Source organism: Astatotilapia calliptera, chromosome 8 (genome assembly GCF_900246225.1).
Source record: "Astatotilapia calliptera chromosome 8, fAstCal1.2, whole genome shotgun sequence".
NCBI classification, from domain to species: domain Eukaryota; kingdom Metazoa; phylum Chordata; class Actinopteri; order Cichliformes; family Cichlidae; genus Astatotilapia; species Astatotilapia calliptera.
In genome coordinates, this window is record NC_039309.1 from 15,840,044 (window position 1) to 15,856,003 (window position 15,960).

Below are 15,960 nucleotides of genomic sequence, written 5' to 3' on the forward strand. Positions count from 1 at the left end.
GTCCCTGGTTTTAACCCTGTTTCAAATCAGCTGTTTTACTGCTAATGAGCTGCCCACGCCCTGTTAGGAAGTGTCTCAGTGACAGCAAGTGGCAGCCAGTGGGAGCAGCCCAGGTCATGTGGGAGCAGACATGAGACACTCTTTTGCGTGGTCTGTCTGAGGAGCAGTTTTACATATAATTTTGGCCAAAGCACAGCCCTTGACTTTCAGTTACATGTTGGCAGTTTGTGTTGCATGGTGTTCATTTTAGTGCAAAGTAGCAACCTAAAAATTGCTTGGAGGTGGTAACTGGTTAACACTGTAGCCTTTTAATATAACAGTGTTTCAAGTGGACTGAACAATGCTTTATAGTCTATGGTAATGTAATTATATACAAACAGAATTCCAAAAAAGTAGAGAAGCTGCACAAAATGTAATTAAAAAGAGAATGCATTGATTTGCAAAAACCCATATTTTAGAAGACATCTCAAATGTTTAAACTGGGGCATTTCACTATTTCCACTTTGCCTCAGTCCATTTTAAGTGAGGTTTGTCTCTGAATCGGCCAACACATAGCTTCATTGCATTACAGAGCTTTAACCTGGATTCGAGGATGGCACGGTGAACTGTGTTCACAGACAGTGATTTATGTAAGTGTTCCAGGCTTTATTGTTTGCTACAGGGTCTAACCAAAAACTGCTGAGAACCACAGACCAAAACAAGCCACTATATAAAAGGATTCATCATGAAAGCATAGTGTCCTGTTTCCTGTTCCTATAGTGTGAGATAGAGGATATAGCCCTGGGCAGAGCTTGATTCCCAAATAAAGATAGTTATGTATATTCCAATGCCACAAGCCCCTGTAAATCTCATCACATGTAAGATTAGCCGCTGAAACAGATCTGCTCTTATCTGATCAGGGCTGTCTGTGTGCCTGTGTGTGTGTGTGTGTGTAAATTAGAGCTCTGTCAACGAGTGCTTGAACTCAGCTCCTTCAAAAACACTTCAAACCAGTCGAGGAGCACCGCAGCTGTGATCAAGTATGTGTGCCTAAATGTGAGTGTGTATGTACAGGTCAGAGGTCACAGTCAAGCCTTTTAACAGTTTTTCTCTCTGTCGTTGGCTCGCCAGCAGTCCTGACAGTTTAAGGAAATTCCTTCTCACATGTATGAACTCTGCATGTTCACTTTTTTTAATGCTGAAGTATCACTTTGCCCTGCTGAGCTGAGCCCTTAGCAGCACTTTGATTACAGCACTGGATGAGGTAAGTGTTTACATGGATAAGTGTGACAGCTACCAAGTGACAGACAGGTCAGGCCTTTCACCACTTGGTTTGTTGGTTGCACCAACCGGCTGATGTAGCGGTTTAAGTGATAAAAGCTGCTCTCCTCCTTGCTCTGAATGTCTGGAAAATCAAATATCGCAAATGTAGCATCACCAATTTTCCCTGCTAGGATGTTTTACAGTTTGTGTGTTAGTGTGTGAAATAAAGTACTTAGCAATTTTTAATACGCCACTTGAGGCTAACTTTTACACTCTACTGCCACCAAGTGGTAGGAGGCTGGACTATTCTCCTGTTTTCAATGTTTCTTATGATCTGTACCAGTATTTAAAAAAAAACATCCACTTCATAAGATGAACATTTTTTAAGCCTAAATGTGTGATTTTCTTTAATCACTAAGAAAAAAAATGTTAAAGGTAAAGTTTATTTTAATAAAGGTCAGCTCCTTTGCATCAGCAAACTTGTGTTTTTATGTCATTTTCCTTAAACAAAGTCATTCAACTTTTTTTCACTTCATATTTTTCACTTCTTCCTTTATTTAGTGGTTATGGAGTCAAATTCAGAGGCCAGGTCTAATTAGTAATCCCAAGGAAGTAGAACAGGGATGTCAAAGCAATTCTGCACCATGCGCCACTTTTGACCTTAAGTGGGCCAGATCGGCGAAACCCCCCTGCTTTCAGTGCAAACAAGTTTAATCACACATTTAATCTGTCAGAGATCTTAATATGAGATAAAGCGGTTCAGTTTCAACAGTATACACCAGTTTTTCTACATGAGAAAGAAATGCTTCTGTAGTAAACGAAAGAAATATCTCAACTATTTGAGCTTAAAATGGCATAAACAAATGTTTAAATTTACTGAAAAAGCTAGAGCCAGATTTGGGTATCAGATTGGAGGCCAAATGTTTGACATGCCCAAAATAGAACAATAATGGGCTCGTGGCTTAAATATCTAATTAAAGTATGGATATATTAAAATGATTCACATTTCCCATCCTGTGCAAGTCATTCTTGAAGTAGCCTACAGTTTTTAGACTAATATATTACACTTTATGTCCTCATATCACCAAAGAATGAGTTCAGATAGATCCCACCCAACTCCACCTCATCCCTACCCAGCTGACAAAGATCCGAGCTTCTCATACACTCCTGTCTGATCCTATATCTGTCTGTCCGCTTCTTTTTTATTCAAACACACAGTCACGCCTTCCCCAATGCAGTATGCCCCCTGGCACTGGCTAGTTCAGACAGACTGGCAGTGTTCTCAGAGATCTGGAAGAGCAGGTGTACTGCTGTCAACAGAGGGCCTATGATCTGAGACAGATTACACACTCATGTGTTCATATAAAAGCCACTATTAAAATATTTTCTCTCTGCAAAGGGAGCTGTGCACTGTACAGCTGATGCGAAGCAGCTTAGTCATTCATTTCACAGATGCAGAGCTGGCACACCGGCTTTTCCTTCAAACAGTTTTCCAAAAAAAGAGGATGTTACAGTTTTATTACTGCTAGGACTGCACACCTTAAACCAACAGGGTGACATATTTATTACGTTTTATGATGTTTTTTTAGTGTAGCATTTCACTCCCTCTCAGCTTCTCTCATCTGCGCCCATGAGACCGAGCCGTGTCCAAATAAAGGCTGCAAAGAGCACCAGCGGCATTCTTACTGGATGCTGCTGTACATTACCCACAGTGCTTTGCCGTGTCTCATTCCACAGCTGCCAAGACAGTGGCTTTAGGGACTGGAGCTCCATATGTTTCTCTCAGGGGTCTTGAGCACCGTGTACTTGGCACGCTCAGAATAAGCCCAGTGATCTCCAATTACCCTCCTCTCACGGATTGTTTGGTGTCACTTGCCGTCTGCCGGCTGAATATGATGATTCTGCGCCTACAGTGTAAAAGGATAGTCGCACAGATCTCTTGGCATGCACTGTGCTCCTTACAACTCAATTGGAGCGGTGACCCAAAGCCAGTCCAAACTAGCCAATTATGAATTTCAAAAGCTCTTCAAGTCACATGTGTCAAGTCAGTGTTGTACTGTGTCCCCCCTTTTGAGCTTAACACAGTTCTAATTCTTGTCTTTCCTTTCCTTCACTTCTTGATGCCTGCTCCAAACGATGTCACAGGTTGTGCCATGATGAGTTGGCCCAAAATAAGCCAGCTTGACTATCATCACTTCTCCAGTACTTTAGAGAAATAATAAACTACAGCAAATAATAAAATACAGCTACCGGCCTTCTTCCTGTTTGATCGAAACTAAAGCTGCATCATACATCTGACATTTGGATGCAGAAGCTGTCGACATATCTGATTATGGGAAACTCAGACAGGACACATTTATCATTGCTCCAATGTGAAAATAGAACGTGAAATAGAGCGGAACAAGCTCGCATTTTGTGCCAGTGAGAAGGCTTTCAGCTCTGCCACTCCATCACATTCTCATATGTACTGCTAAGTCCAGTCAAATAAAACGTTGACTGTACTGAAACACTGTACTGTAAGCAGTCAGGGTGCCCTGGCTGACCTGATATGGATGAAGGTTGCCGTGCGACATGATTCCCGGGAAGACGACTCTACACTGGTGAAATGAGCGGAAGGAGGAGTTTGGCAATAAGCAAAAAGGATGGATTCTGTATGGAAACACCATCTGTCCGTCTCTTTGGCTTGGTTCACATCCTTTTTTTTTCCTATTGAAAAGCAGAGATGGACTGAATGGTGAATGCTGTTTCCTCCTGGGAACAACATCCTGATGCTGTCTGGGTGTGTAAAGCAGAACTCCAGCATCAGTGATTTTGTTGCCAAGGGGAGGACTAAGTCAACAGAAAAGCTGTATGGTGATAATAAAAAGTAAAACCAGAAAAAAAGGGGAACAATGTGCAGAAGCAGTGTCAACAGCTGTGGTAAACATATTATTTATAGCTGCAATGATCCAGCAGAAGCAGCTTTAATATTATTTCCATCTTTAGGTGAAACATATTATAGCCTACAGCAACATTAGCAGTCTAATATGTATAAAGTAGGAAGTGTATTTCATATCGGGGTTTGAATGTATTTATTTTTTATGCCAGGTCTCCAGTTTTCAGTAGGAACGGCTCCTAAAACTGCCTGCTATTCTGCTTCCAACCTCTAGAGGGAGCGCTATTCATTGTTGAAACAATACTCATGAGACTGTCGGGGTCTTTCCAAGTATTTGGCCTTACAAATGCGTGGAATATATACTCTTAGGATCACTGCTAAGGAGACAGGTTTTTTTTTTATCTTCAGCAGGTCAGACACAAACTGGACACTTTATTCTAATGCATGAAGTTATCTTTTGGTCATGTTGTGTTTTTATTTGAAACTCCTTTTTCAAGGGAAACACTTTTGTTGGCAAATATGCAAATATTAAGGTTAAGCTGTAAATGGTTCTACTTCTGAGATTTGACTTGCCCTACTTTGTGTGCATGTCAGCAGTGTAGTGTGTCACAAAATTACTTCTCATGTAAATCTTGGAAAATGCTGCACTGCTCTTTTTCAGGAGAGAGGAAAGTGAGAGGTACAACCACGTGAAAACACTGTGATGGTTTGGAGTTGCGTTTTTTGCTTTTTGCCAGTGATGTTGAGGGTCTTGTTAAAAGTTGTGTAACTGTGAACATATAAAAGTACCGTCAGGTTTTGATCCACTATTCAATACTGTAATACATCTTAGAAGAGTTTGACTGACAACAGTTTCATAGTTTCGTTTTTCAACATGACAGTGGTTGCAAAAACCTTGCCAGTGCATTAAAGGCGCACCTGGACAAAAAAATGAATTGGCATCCTCAGAGCCTGGACATCAACATTATTCAAGCATTGTGGGATCATCTCGACAGAGGACAGAACAAAAGGCTCTTTATGTACTGTTTCTCCATATATGTTTGCACATAATTCAACAAATCATTGCACCCATTTTCCATTTCCCTAGGAAAACATAAAGAAATGCTTTATCGTTTTATTTTAAAGTGTAAAGAAATGCTGCCAACACACACGTGTTTACATATTTTATGCTGTAACATCTTTGAGAATAATGTAACAGCCACAAAGTATCACAGATTTTCTATAAGTCTACATGTCACTGTGACATTCACTCTGCTGCTATTCTCCATCAGCAAGGACAGATGTGTTACATTAGACGGGATAAGTTATTGATCCCCGTCCTGCACTCTGCTGCCGGGAATTCTCCCGGAAGAGTGTACTGCACATCCAACCCCCACCAACTGCTTTTCTGTGCATCTCTCCGTCTCTTCTCTCTCTCTCTCTCTCGTCTCAGTATGCTTAGCTTATCTCTCTTGTTTTTTCCTCGATAAGGTTCCTGCAATGCATTAAAATCAGGGGACTTACTTGGGCCGACTGAATGCAAGGTAAGAAAAGACATGTGCTGGTACTGTGCATGCCTGCTGCTGCTGCTCAGAGATTATGGTGCAACACATTATGCAGTGTCATGATGCAGCAACGCATATAAATTGATAAACAGGTTCTTCTCTTTATTTTTACAGAGTTAAAACATTTCGGGGGTGGAGCCGCACTGGTGATTTCATTGGATAGTTTAAACTTGCTTTCTAAGAGGAAATGCACTAACAAAGGAATAAGGAAAAGGTATCATTTGCTTTTTAATAATGCCTTGGAGTCTGTGTAGTAATTGGAGACACTAAGGGTGTAATGTGCAGTGTTTTCCTTTTCTTACTGAGGTATCTGTTCATGGTTTGGCTGGTTGGAAGTTTTATAATCTTATCCCGAGTCTGTCCACCTGTTACACAGTGAGGTGTTAATTTACCCGAAACAGGGCAGATTACAGGCTTTACGGCCTGCTGCATACGTGTGTGTGCGACCATGAGAGTGTGTGTGTGTCTTTTCACATCGTTTACGTCACAGCTGCTGTGAGTCAGCTCCTCTCTTCCTTTCCTGAGTCACTCATCCAGTGGTTGCTTGGTTACTGCAGAGCGGTGAAAGTTTCCTATTGCGTCTTTGTCTCCGTGGACGGATGGGCTTCGATATTTATTCAGGCTCAGGAGTGAGTGTTCAAATAATGTACGTGTTTGTGTGCATGCGTGCATCTGCGGTTGCTGCTTCAGCCAACGGGCAAAGGCTGACAAATCAGTTTCAGCACATCCTGTTATTGAGAGACACTGAATGGATGTCTGGGTACCGCAACTGAACCCTTAATAAGCTGACACTGCCAAGGAATTGTATTTAGAGGAGACGCAAAAGAGAATCCTAATTAGAAAAAGCATGCATGTCATTTTTAGTCATATTTTTAAAATTGCGACAGGTTCCATTCTCACACCATCAACATCCAAATGTTTTTGGCCAGGCGATAAAAAGTCCATTTCAATATTTAAGCTACTGGGGCATAATTTTTAAAAGGCAATTTGAGCCTGAGCACTGACTACTTAATTTTAACTGGCATGTGCCATCAACACCGTTAGGTGATAGGTGATGAAACTGTGGAGATTGGTGACATATTAAAGGAAAACCCAATATTAAGTGTACCAGCATGACCTCCAGAACAGCCTCATTGTTCCTTGCAATTGATTTTCTTTGTTTCTCGAACTATTCAGGAACGACAGTGCGCCATTCTTTAAAAAAAAAAGAAAGAAAAAGAAGCCACCAGTCTCTCAAGTGAGATCTTGGGTTGACATTTGTTTTAAATGTTATATACCTATGTGGTATGTGACTTTTGTTGCCATGATGCCAGGTCTCTCTTGGAAATGAGATTTTTAATCTCAATGAGATTTTTTACCTGGATAAATAAAGGATTAATAATAAAAATCTGATGACTTCAAACATGTTATTCACATAATTTTCAGACTCTTCCTTTGCTACATGCCTCTCCAACCCTACTGGACTGCAGTGACGGTCCAATGTTGTTATATGGACTTATTTGGAGGTGTAAATAAAGGCATGCGTGTTGTAGCTTGGTCCTCACACTACTTCTTTCTTCCCATCTTTATTCTGTCATGACTGCAGAATCAAATCTTTGGTCATGCTGCATGAATTTGGGGGGGGGGGGGGGGGGGGGTGCTTCCTTGCAAAAATATTTGCAAGGGTGAAACTTCTGTATTTAAATCAATGCACCACCTCAAGTAGGTGCTATGTAGGAGTGTAAAGTCTTCTAATAGGATAGAAATATTACATCATAGGATAAAGGTAAATCACTTTATGATGATTTGCAGTGCCCCCTCCCTCTAATACTCCAAGTAGAACTTAGGGAGTCACAAGTTCAAGATTCTTTCTTTCATTAGTCACATGTCTGGATTTAGTGTATGCTAAATGTACAAAATATAATAAATTGTTCCACTCCCAACTATCATTTCACTATATGCTTTTTAAGATTCTCAAGGTAAATAAATACATTCTTAGGTAAATAAACCTGTAAATAAGTGGAACAAACATTGGTACTCTGTAGCTGGTAAAATCAGTTTGGCTACAAGAATTTAGAAAATGAGCAAACAGTAAAATTATATTCTATATAGATTGGGTTTTTTTTTAATTATAACTATAACATAGTGAGTGTATTGGCCTACATAATGAATTTTATTTTAATATAATTTGTATTATCTCTGTATTCATTGAAGTATTTGCCAATCTGTGAATATGCTGAGAGCACAAACATCACCACGACAACACCAAGGCAAGAAACACATGTAGGTGGTCAGACAGTAGGTTAGTGCGTTAATTAGTTTGAGGTGAAGCTGTTTGAGTCATTGTGAATCATTCATACAGGGATGAAGAGCTTCATTTGTGGATGTCCTCAGGTCAGATGATACAGGATGACGAGGAGGGACTACCAGTCACCTGCTTCTGCTTTCAAAGATGCTGCTCAACCTGTAAACCGTGGAGGAACACTGACTCCAGATCAAGCTTGGTAACAGCATCATCATCCTTCTCCCTCTGTCGCCAGCGCCGACGGATCAAGCAACTAGCGTTTGCTTTGCTTGATCTTTTTGGTACAGATTCCCCACTTGGACAAGACTTAGTTTAAATGTGTGGGACACAGTTTTAACACAAAAAATTTCAATATGGCCGCCCGCCAAGATCACCACAATAAGTTTATCAGTTTCAGCGATGACTGTATGCCAGCACAACTTTTTAATGACATTTACTCCTTGCAGAATTGCAATACTTTTCTTGGGAATAGTGATTGTCTTATCAGTGACAACAACAATACGACAGCTATGAAAAGCTCCACTGCCCAATGCCCCTTCTGTCCGAACACTAACTCTGAGAATGACCAGAGGGAAAATGTTGACAGAGACAATTTAAATACTGCCAACCAAAGAAGACTTCCAACATCCTCTCAAAACTACAATCATCCAGGAGAATCATGTGGACGGGACAGGAAAGTGAAAATAAGGAAGAGTGTGTCATTTGATGATGATGTCATTGTCTACCTGTTTGATCAGGTACTGATTTCCTGTTCTACTTTAACCTTTATTTTAATGCATTTTGAGGCTTTTTATCTTTTTGTAGCTAATAATGTGTTTATTAAATGTTTTTAACAGGACTGTTTCAACCATGTTACTGAATACTGAATACTTCCTGTTTATTCTTAGGAGAGTCCAACTCTGGACATGCACTTTGAGTCTTACACGTCTCTGATGAGCAGCTATTCCTCCAACCTGCCAGGCGTCACATTAGAAGATAATGGTAATGTCTTCAAGAATTACACAAGTGATTTTGTAGATTGTATGCCATTATTTAGAAAAAGAGCAAAACACACACTGTACCAGTGAAACATATTGCACTTTTACTTAACACATTCATTCATGCTGTAATTTATATTTAGTAGTATCATCATGTAAAGCTGAGCCAGAGAGAGCAGTAGCAATACCTCACTATTGCAGGTATCCATAGCAACAAAATTGGGGTCGGCATGAAAAGAAGGAGCTGGGCTCGAGGTGGGTTGCAAAGTGGCTTGCAGATGAAGCTGTAGAAAGGCTGACGTACATGACAGTTATCAATTTGACGGAGATAAGGGTATCAGCCATGTCATCAGTTTGACTGAAGTAATGCTACACTGAAGTTACTGTGTTTTTTTTTTTTACATTACTTTTTCCTTTTTATTTACAGAGAGATGGAACAATGAGCTCATAAAATATGATGGTGATGTTATCACCATCAGCAACAGCAGTATAATTCTAAATAATATTTGGCAGTGTTATTAACAGTTTTATCTTTTTATCTGTATCAAACAAAAGGCTTATGACAATGTAAAAAGACCAAGGGTTGCACCGTGCACTGCAGGATATCACACAGTTGTCAGTGTGGCTAATTATACATGTGGTTGGTTTTGCGTGCAGCCTTCGAATGGGAGGATGACTTCTCGGCTTTGGAGAAGAGCTGCCATTTTCAGTATGACGGGCACTCTCATCCCTACAGCCTACTGCAGACACATAACCGGACTGCCCAGTCCAGACCAGAGAATGGCTGTCTACCCCAAACCTGCCTTTTCCTCACCTATGTCACTGAGTCCGACCTCGAGTGAGATAAGGGTGAGTGACACGCAAATGCACACACATACTGAGCTGCATGTGGTGATTTTTATGAAACGTGGTAAAGTAAAGACAGCCTTTCTATCAGAATGTCTGCCTTCAGCCTAAGGCCATCTCACTGTCGCCATGGCCTAATGTGACATCCACACTTGTTTTTCTTTCAGAGAGCCAGCCTTGGCCTAATGGAAAAACTGACTAACCGTCCAGATCTCTCCTCTTCACCCTAACTCATCTCCTACCCGCCCTCCCCCTTTTATGATGAGTCAGGGATTTTAATAGCTTTTTTTTCACTCCGTCTTTGCTCCAAATAGATTCAGCGCACTTGCCATTCATGACATCACAGCCGAGCAGGACTCTCTGACAGCGCATTCAGTTTTCACAGTTGTTGGTATGACAAGATTACTGCCCATGATGTCAAATAACGGTAAATAAGAGTTGCATAAGAGTGCTGGTGCCTTTCCAGCTGCAAACTGCTTTGGAAGCTACTCTTTATGCCAGGTTGCGTCCTTGGACTCGATGTAGGAAACAGAAACAGAAACTTACGTGTGTTTAACAAACTCCTGTGTGCTTCTGCAGTCGCACTTTATCTTTAAATTGCTGTAGTTTTCAGGCTAATGTTGGTGTTGAAGAAAATATGTTGTTTATATGGTTTGTTTTGCTCAAACAGAGCATGCTTGCGGGGGCCCTGTTTGCTTGCCTCATTACTGAAGTGTGTTGAGCTCAGAACATATCAGCGGCTGTGGTAAAATAAACAGTGTAAGCCTTAGGGCCAATGGAGGCAGAAACTGTGCACACTAAAGCGCAAAGATAATATTTCCACAGAGGCAACTTCAGCAAGGTTTGGTTGATTAGATACAATGTAGCTGAGGAGGGAAGGAAACCTGGCAGGACCTGTCTTACTGTTCACAAACACACACACACACACACACACACACACACACACACACACACACACACACACACACACACACACACACACACACACACACACACACACACTTTAGAAGATATCAAAATAAATCCCATTCATTTATATTCATTTATATGAGACTTATAGTAACCTTAAGCCAAGCGTCCTCCTAAATATCCTCTAATGATTGACATTATGTGGACTTTTGGGGCTTTTGTCCTTATGTGGGAGGCGAGTCCCCACTGTGTGACTGTGTAAACAGGTTTATGTTCCCACAACACGAGTAATAGAAGTACACACACACACACAAACGCACACAAGCTGCTCAAGGGCATCAAACGCTGGAAGTGTTTGCTTCTAAAAGCTGGGAGCTTCACACCTGTAACGTTGCTGTGTCTGTGACATCCCAACACTGTGCTAATGTTGTTAATGCTCAGACTAAGAGGTTTGGAGAAAAAGTTAGAGAGGTGAGGCTGAGATGGTTTGGGCATGTGCAGAGGAAAGATTGGACCAAAGATGTTGAAGATGAAGCTCCCAGGCAGGAGGAAAGGAGGAAGACCTCAGAGAAGATTCATGGATGGAGAAAAGGAAGACAAGTAGTGGGTTGAAGTGACCAAGGTGGATGATAGAAATAGAGTGAGATAGAGGCTGATAATCCACTGTGACCCCTAAAGGGAGTAACTAAAATAATAAGAAATCCATTAGCCATTAACTTGTTGAATAGAAAAAATGTAGTGGCCAACTGCCATGAAGCAGTGTGGTTTCTGTGTATAGACATGAGGTTTTGTATGTTTTCTAGAGATTTGTTTCGTCACAAACAGCAACACCATTGTTTAGGTCTTGTGAGTGTGTAGGCCATATAGTAAGAATAAGCACACAAAGCTATGAACGCATAACTGGTTCATAGTGTCCAGATCTGAAAAGTGAGGCCAATGTGGATGTGTCTTAACCTCCTAAGACCCGAACTCTTCCACGGCACACATTTTTAATTTCTCTTTGATATTTGGGCTGATTGGGGATTTTTTACCTTATTTTTGTTTTTAAGAAAAATAAGAGCCAAGATATCAGGCCCTTGTAGAGCAAAATTTAGTATTTTGGTCTAAATAACCCAAAATATGATGTCCACATATGTGGAGGCCAGTCAGGAGCAACTCCTGTGGTTTCTAAAAGATAGATACTGTTGAATACTGTGCTGATACTGTAGAAGTCTATGAGAAAACAGCCCTCGGGCACTCCTGACCTTTGAACTCAGTAAACACCTTTCTAATCAGATTATGTTCTCCATCACTAGCTTCAGACCTCCCCAAATCAAACGTGATGTTAATTCTGGAAATTATGGGTGCCTTTAGAGTCGAAAGGGAGGATAAAGCAGGGTCAGTCTTATGACTGACAAATTGCTATCCCACGAGCCTGCACTGTGTCTCAGATTCACAGTCAGAGTCACCTCTCATTCGCCACATTGAATTTCAAAACACCAAAACTCAAATGTTAAAAGCAGGTAGCTTGAAGCGACAAGCCCATTGCCCCATTACTTTAAGCCCTTCCCCAACATCGTTTTAAATTTTTATGTATTCCTACCTACCCAAATGAGGAATCATCACCTGATATATAAACATCCAGTATCTATGCACTGCGATAGCATAACTGCAATCATTTAACCTTGTGAGTCTCTCTGCCTGTGTATATGTGTCACTGAAGCAAAATGTGGAATTGAAAACCATCAGGGTTTGTCAATAATCTTCCAGATGTTTGCAGACACTGCAAATGCAGTCACTGATGAACAGTCAGTATACCTCACCGTAGTGACTCCTCCCTGTCTTTGTAGTCTTGCTACCACAACATAAGGTAATCCCAACTGCCAACAGCTGCATTAGGCTGCCAAGTTAAACAGTTGGATTACTGCAGATCACATTTCCATGTGAAGAAGGAGCGTGTTAATAATTGCAGTTGTTCTGCTTTTCTTTTATGGCATGTTTTTTGTAATGTGTGTGTTTTTTTTAGTTTTCTAGTGGCCTGAGGCTGTCCATCAGAAGTAATGTAATGCAAAAAATGCAGCTCAAAAAGTTTGTCTGTTGAAAAGCAAATATTGGAGCAAAGTTTAAACGAGGCCTACATTCAGCTGTAGCCTGGAGGACTGTATTCAAATGAAGCAGCAGAAGGTGATAAGTCACAATGGAAAATATGTTAACTGTTCAGACGAACTAACTTTACTACAGTTGTCTTAAAGGTAAGAGCACGTCTGCAGCTTAACAGAAAAAGAAGAAGGTTTACTTGCATTCACGTGTATGAATAAAAAAGCATTTCACAGTTGGAAATGCTGTTGCTGAGCGTGTTATCAGCATATCAGTATGGAAAAAAGAGCAGTTTTTGTAAGGGTTTTTAAAATATTAGACCATACCACTCAATTCCACCACTGCAATCTCATTATATTGCCTTAATTGTTTTTTTAAATGAAATACAGTAAAGTAAAACTCCTCAGTTACATTAGTTAGCCAGTAAATCCTTAACATTTTGCTTGTCAACTGCAAAACGACTACACTTTCTAGAAATGGGAAGCAGGAAACGCAAAAATATCACATCAGAATATTCCTAATTCACCAGGTAAACTGGCCAAACTAACACTGAAAGGGTTTCAATTAAATATTTTTTTTCATCACTGAACTACTGCACACAAATTTTCACTGTTCTCAGAATCTATGCAAATGTCAGCTGGAACTTGTGAATGGTAAGTACGCATATTCAACCAATTATTTAGTTAATATTTTATAAAAGTACTCCACGTATTTCACTTTCTGAACTGAATAGTCGTGTTCTGACTGCTATTTGTGCTTTTTCTCAAATGAACAGCACAGATATTAAAGCACACAGCCTGCAGGACACTTAGATCTGTCTCCCTAACCATGTCTATATAAGATGATCCCTGGATTTGAATGCTGCTTCCACCAACTACTAAGTATCGTTGGAAAACATTAGTGGGAGCCAAAGTTAATCTGAATCCCCCAAAAATCAAAATCAAAAACATCCTAGTATAAATGTAAGTTCAGTATAATTCTTGCACATCTGTGGCTTTCTGCAGCAACAGCAGCAGGTTGTTGGGAGGTTTAGGGTTGAGGGCGGAGCTAGCGGGGGAAAGGGCTGTCTCTCTGATTGGCTGAACAGCGCGACGTGTACATCTGTTAGCAACAGGTAGCCGTTCACGTGTGACAGTTATCTGTGAGCCTCGCGCTGATGTGCTGCTCTCGCGCTCCTTCATTCCCACTGCTCCTTTAATTGACTTTATGTCGCTGATCATGTCCGGCTGCATGCTGACGCCTTTTCTGTAAAAAGAAACAGGAAGGAGAATATTAGTATAATTTCCCAGGTAAGGCTTTTAGTTCCCTTCCATTTGTGTTGTGAGTGAATTTGACTTGTGTCTGCTCATCTTCATATCGGTCACAGCACTGCCGTTGGTGTGATTAAGCTGAGGTTAGGGAAATAATGACGATGATGGAGACATACACGTTTTTTTTTATTGTGCGTACTTATCTATGTAAAACAGCTTTATCTGACAGCGTGTGATAGTATAGTTTAAACTGTCACTGTTTGTAAATTCACATTTAAAATATATAATAGTAATAGAACCTCTTCTTAAATAAGTTTAGGAGCTGATGGTTTAGTCTTATTATGTGAAACCAAACTATGCAGTGAGTTAAAGTGAAGTTAAAAAGCTTTGCTGTTGCTGTGAGCTGCCAGGTCTGTTTTTGTGAGTGTAACCTTGACATGGGTATTATCTCTGAACTGTGGGGTAAGAAGTGTGGAGTAACAGACCAACATCATGGAGTTTTCACACTGCAAAAGTCTGATTAGATACAACAGGATGCCAAGTTGTTTAAACTGGAGCTGACTGAAGGAAAACTATGAAGCGGGCCACTTTATATCCTTTTTTTCTTGTCCTTAACACTCCTATCTTGTCTTCCAGGTTTGTTGAACCTGAGATCTGTTCTGTCAGAGATAAGGGGAGTAGCAAGATGAAATCCAAAGGGAAGGCTGTGAAGCCATCCAGAAGGACCTGGTCCGACCCGGAGCCGGAATTCGAGCCAGACACAGAGCCGGGCTCCAGTGAGCAGGAAGGCTCAGAGGCCTCGGTCCGGATCCGTGGCTCCTGGAGGGGCTCTCTGAGGAGCGGCAATGGCAAGAGGCAGGGAGGAGGCCGGCGACGCAAGCACGGCTCCAGCACCAAAGAGCGCAGCATCCGTCGACTGGAAAGCAACGAAAGGGAACGCCAGCGCATGCACAAACTCAACAACGCCTTCCAAGCACTGCGCGAGGCCATCCCGCATGTGAAAACCGAGAAGAAGCTGTCCAAGATCGAAACGCTGACCCTGGCTAAGAATTACATCAAAGCTTTGACCACCATCATCCTGGATATGTCAGGGGGCTGCCTGCCTGCTGGCGGGGTCCCTTCAGAGGCCAGCGCTGCCAAGCTCCTCCAGTGCTACCAGCAGCACCTGGAGGAAGAGGGGGAGGAAGGTCTCACCCAATACCTCACCAGTATGCATAGCTTCAGCCAGCAAAGCTAACAGTAAGATTAAAGCAAGGGGAGCCACCAGGAGGAGGGCTGGACAAATCAAACATTACCCACTTCCTACAGTCACACTCTTAGAGACGTTCAGCTGTGTTTTCTGTAGGAAGTGGGCTCCCCCCCCCAGATCATAGACCTCTAATAAATGCTAGCAAGAGGTGAGCTGTGCAGAACTCCATGCAAAATATGGAAGGATTTTATACAGCAGACATGAAGAATGCAGACTGGAAAGTGAAACCAAATGGACCATAGTTGTGTAATGTATGTGCCCAGGAAAGAAGGGCTGCTTTTTTTTCACCCTCATGTTTTTTTTCCTTCTTCTTCTTGCGTGTTGTGGTTTAAACTGGGGAAGGGGATTGTTCTCTTTTGTGTTATCTTGCCATCTTCTTGTATCGACTCTTGAGAAACCTGCTCAGTGTAACCTCGAGCCATAACTGTTGCATCCATGAAAGAAAGACAACCAAGCAGAAGGCTTAAATATTGAGGTGTTGTTGCAAGAAAGCGCTCACAATGATAATCCACCCTTGATCTGAACGCGTAGCTCTTTCCTCTTCTTCTGCACACAGAAGAGTTCTTAAAGGCACAGATGCTATTTAACGTGTATGTTACTTGCTTATCCCCTCTCCCTGCTGTGTTTCCATGTGTGTTTAAGCTGCAAACTTTGTGTGAAACATCATAACGGGGGAAAAAAAACATTTGAGAAGTTGTTATTAATAAA

General features: G+C 41.3%; 1 protein-coding gene across 4 annotated transcripts; it reads left to right on the plus strand.

Moving 5' to 3' along the window:
• The first annotated feature begins 5,543 nt into the window (after window positions 1–5,543).
• Window positions 5,544–15,917, plus strand: bhlha15 (basic helix-loop-helix family, member a15). 4 transcript variants are annotated; one of them, XM_026178998.1, is made up of 6 exons: window positions 5,544–5,640; window positions 5,776–5,875; window positions 8,003–8,682; window positions 8,833–8,926; window positions 9,580–9,771; window positions 14,640–15,917. In XM_026178998.1, exon 6 carries the CDS (start codon window positions 14,689–14,691, stop codon window positions 15,238–15,240), a length of 552 nt encoding a protein of 183 aa, XP_026034783.1. In that variant the 5' UTR covers window positions 5,544–5,640; window positions 5,776–5,875; window positions 8,003–8,682; window positions 8,833–8,926; window positions 9,580–9,771; window positions 14,640–14,688; the 3' UTR covers window positions 15,241–15,917. The 4 variants fall into 4 exon arrangements, with proteins under 4 accessions (XP_026034783.1, XP_026034781.1, XP_026034780.1 ...); XM_026178996.1 differs by lacking the exons at window positions 5,544–5,640; window positions 14,640–15,917 and adding an exon at window positions 9,936–10,690 and having other exon boundaries at window positions 5,722–5,875; XM_026178995.1 differs by lacking the exons at window positions 5,544–5,640; window positions 5,776–5,875; window positions 14,640–15,917 and adding an exon at window positions 9,936–10,690 and having other exon boundaries at window positions 7,694–8,682.
• Window positions 15,918–15,960: the final 43 nt, after the last annotated feature.

Excerpts from the sequence above, each read along its gene's own strand:
- bhlha15 (XM_026178996.1), top strand. The coding sequence starts at position 8,299 with ATGGCCGCCCGCCAAGATCACCACAATAAGTTTATCAGTTTCAGCGAT. Across the intron at positions 8,683-8,832 it reads TTGTCTACCTGTTTGATCAG|GAGAGTCCAACTCTGGACAT; the intron begins GTACTGATTTCC and ends GTTTATTCTTAG. Across the intron at positions 8,927-9,579 it reads CGTCACATTAGAAGATAATG|CCTTCGAATGGGAGGATGAC; the intron begins GTAATGTCTTCA and ends TTTTGCGTGCAG.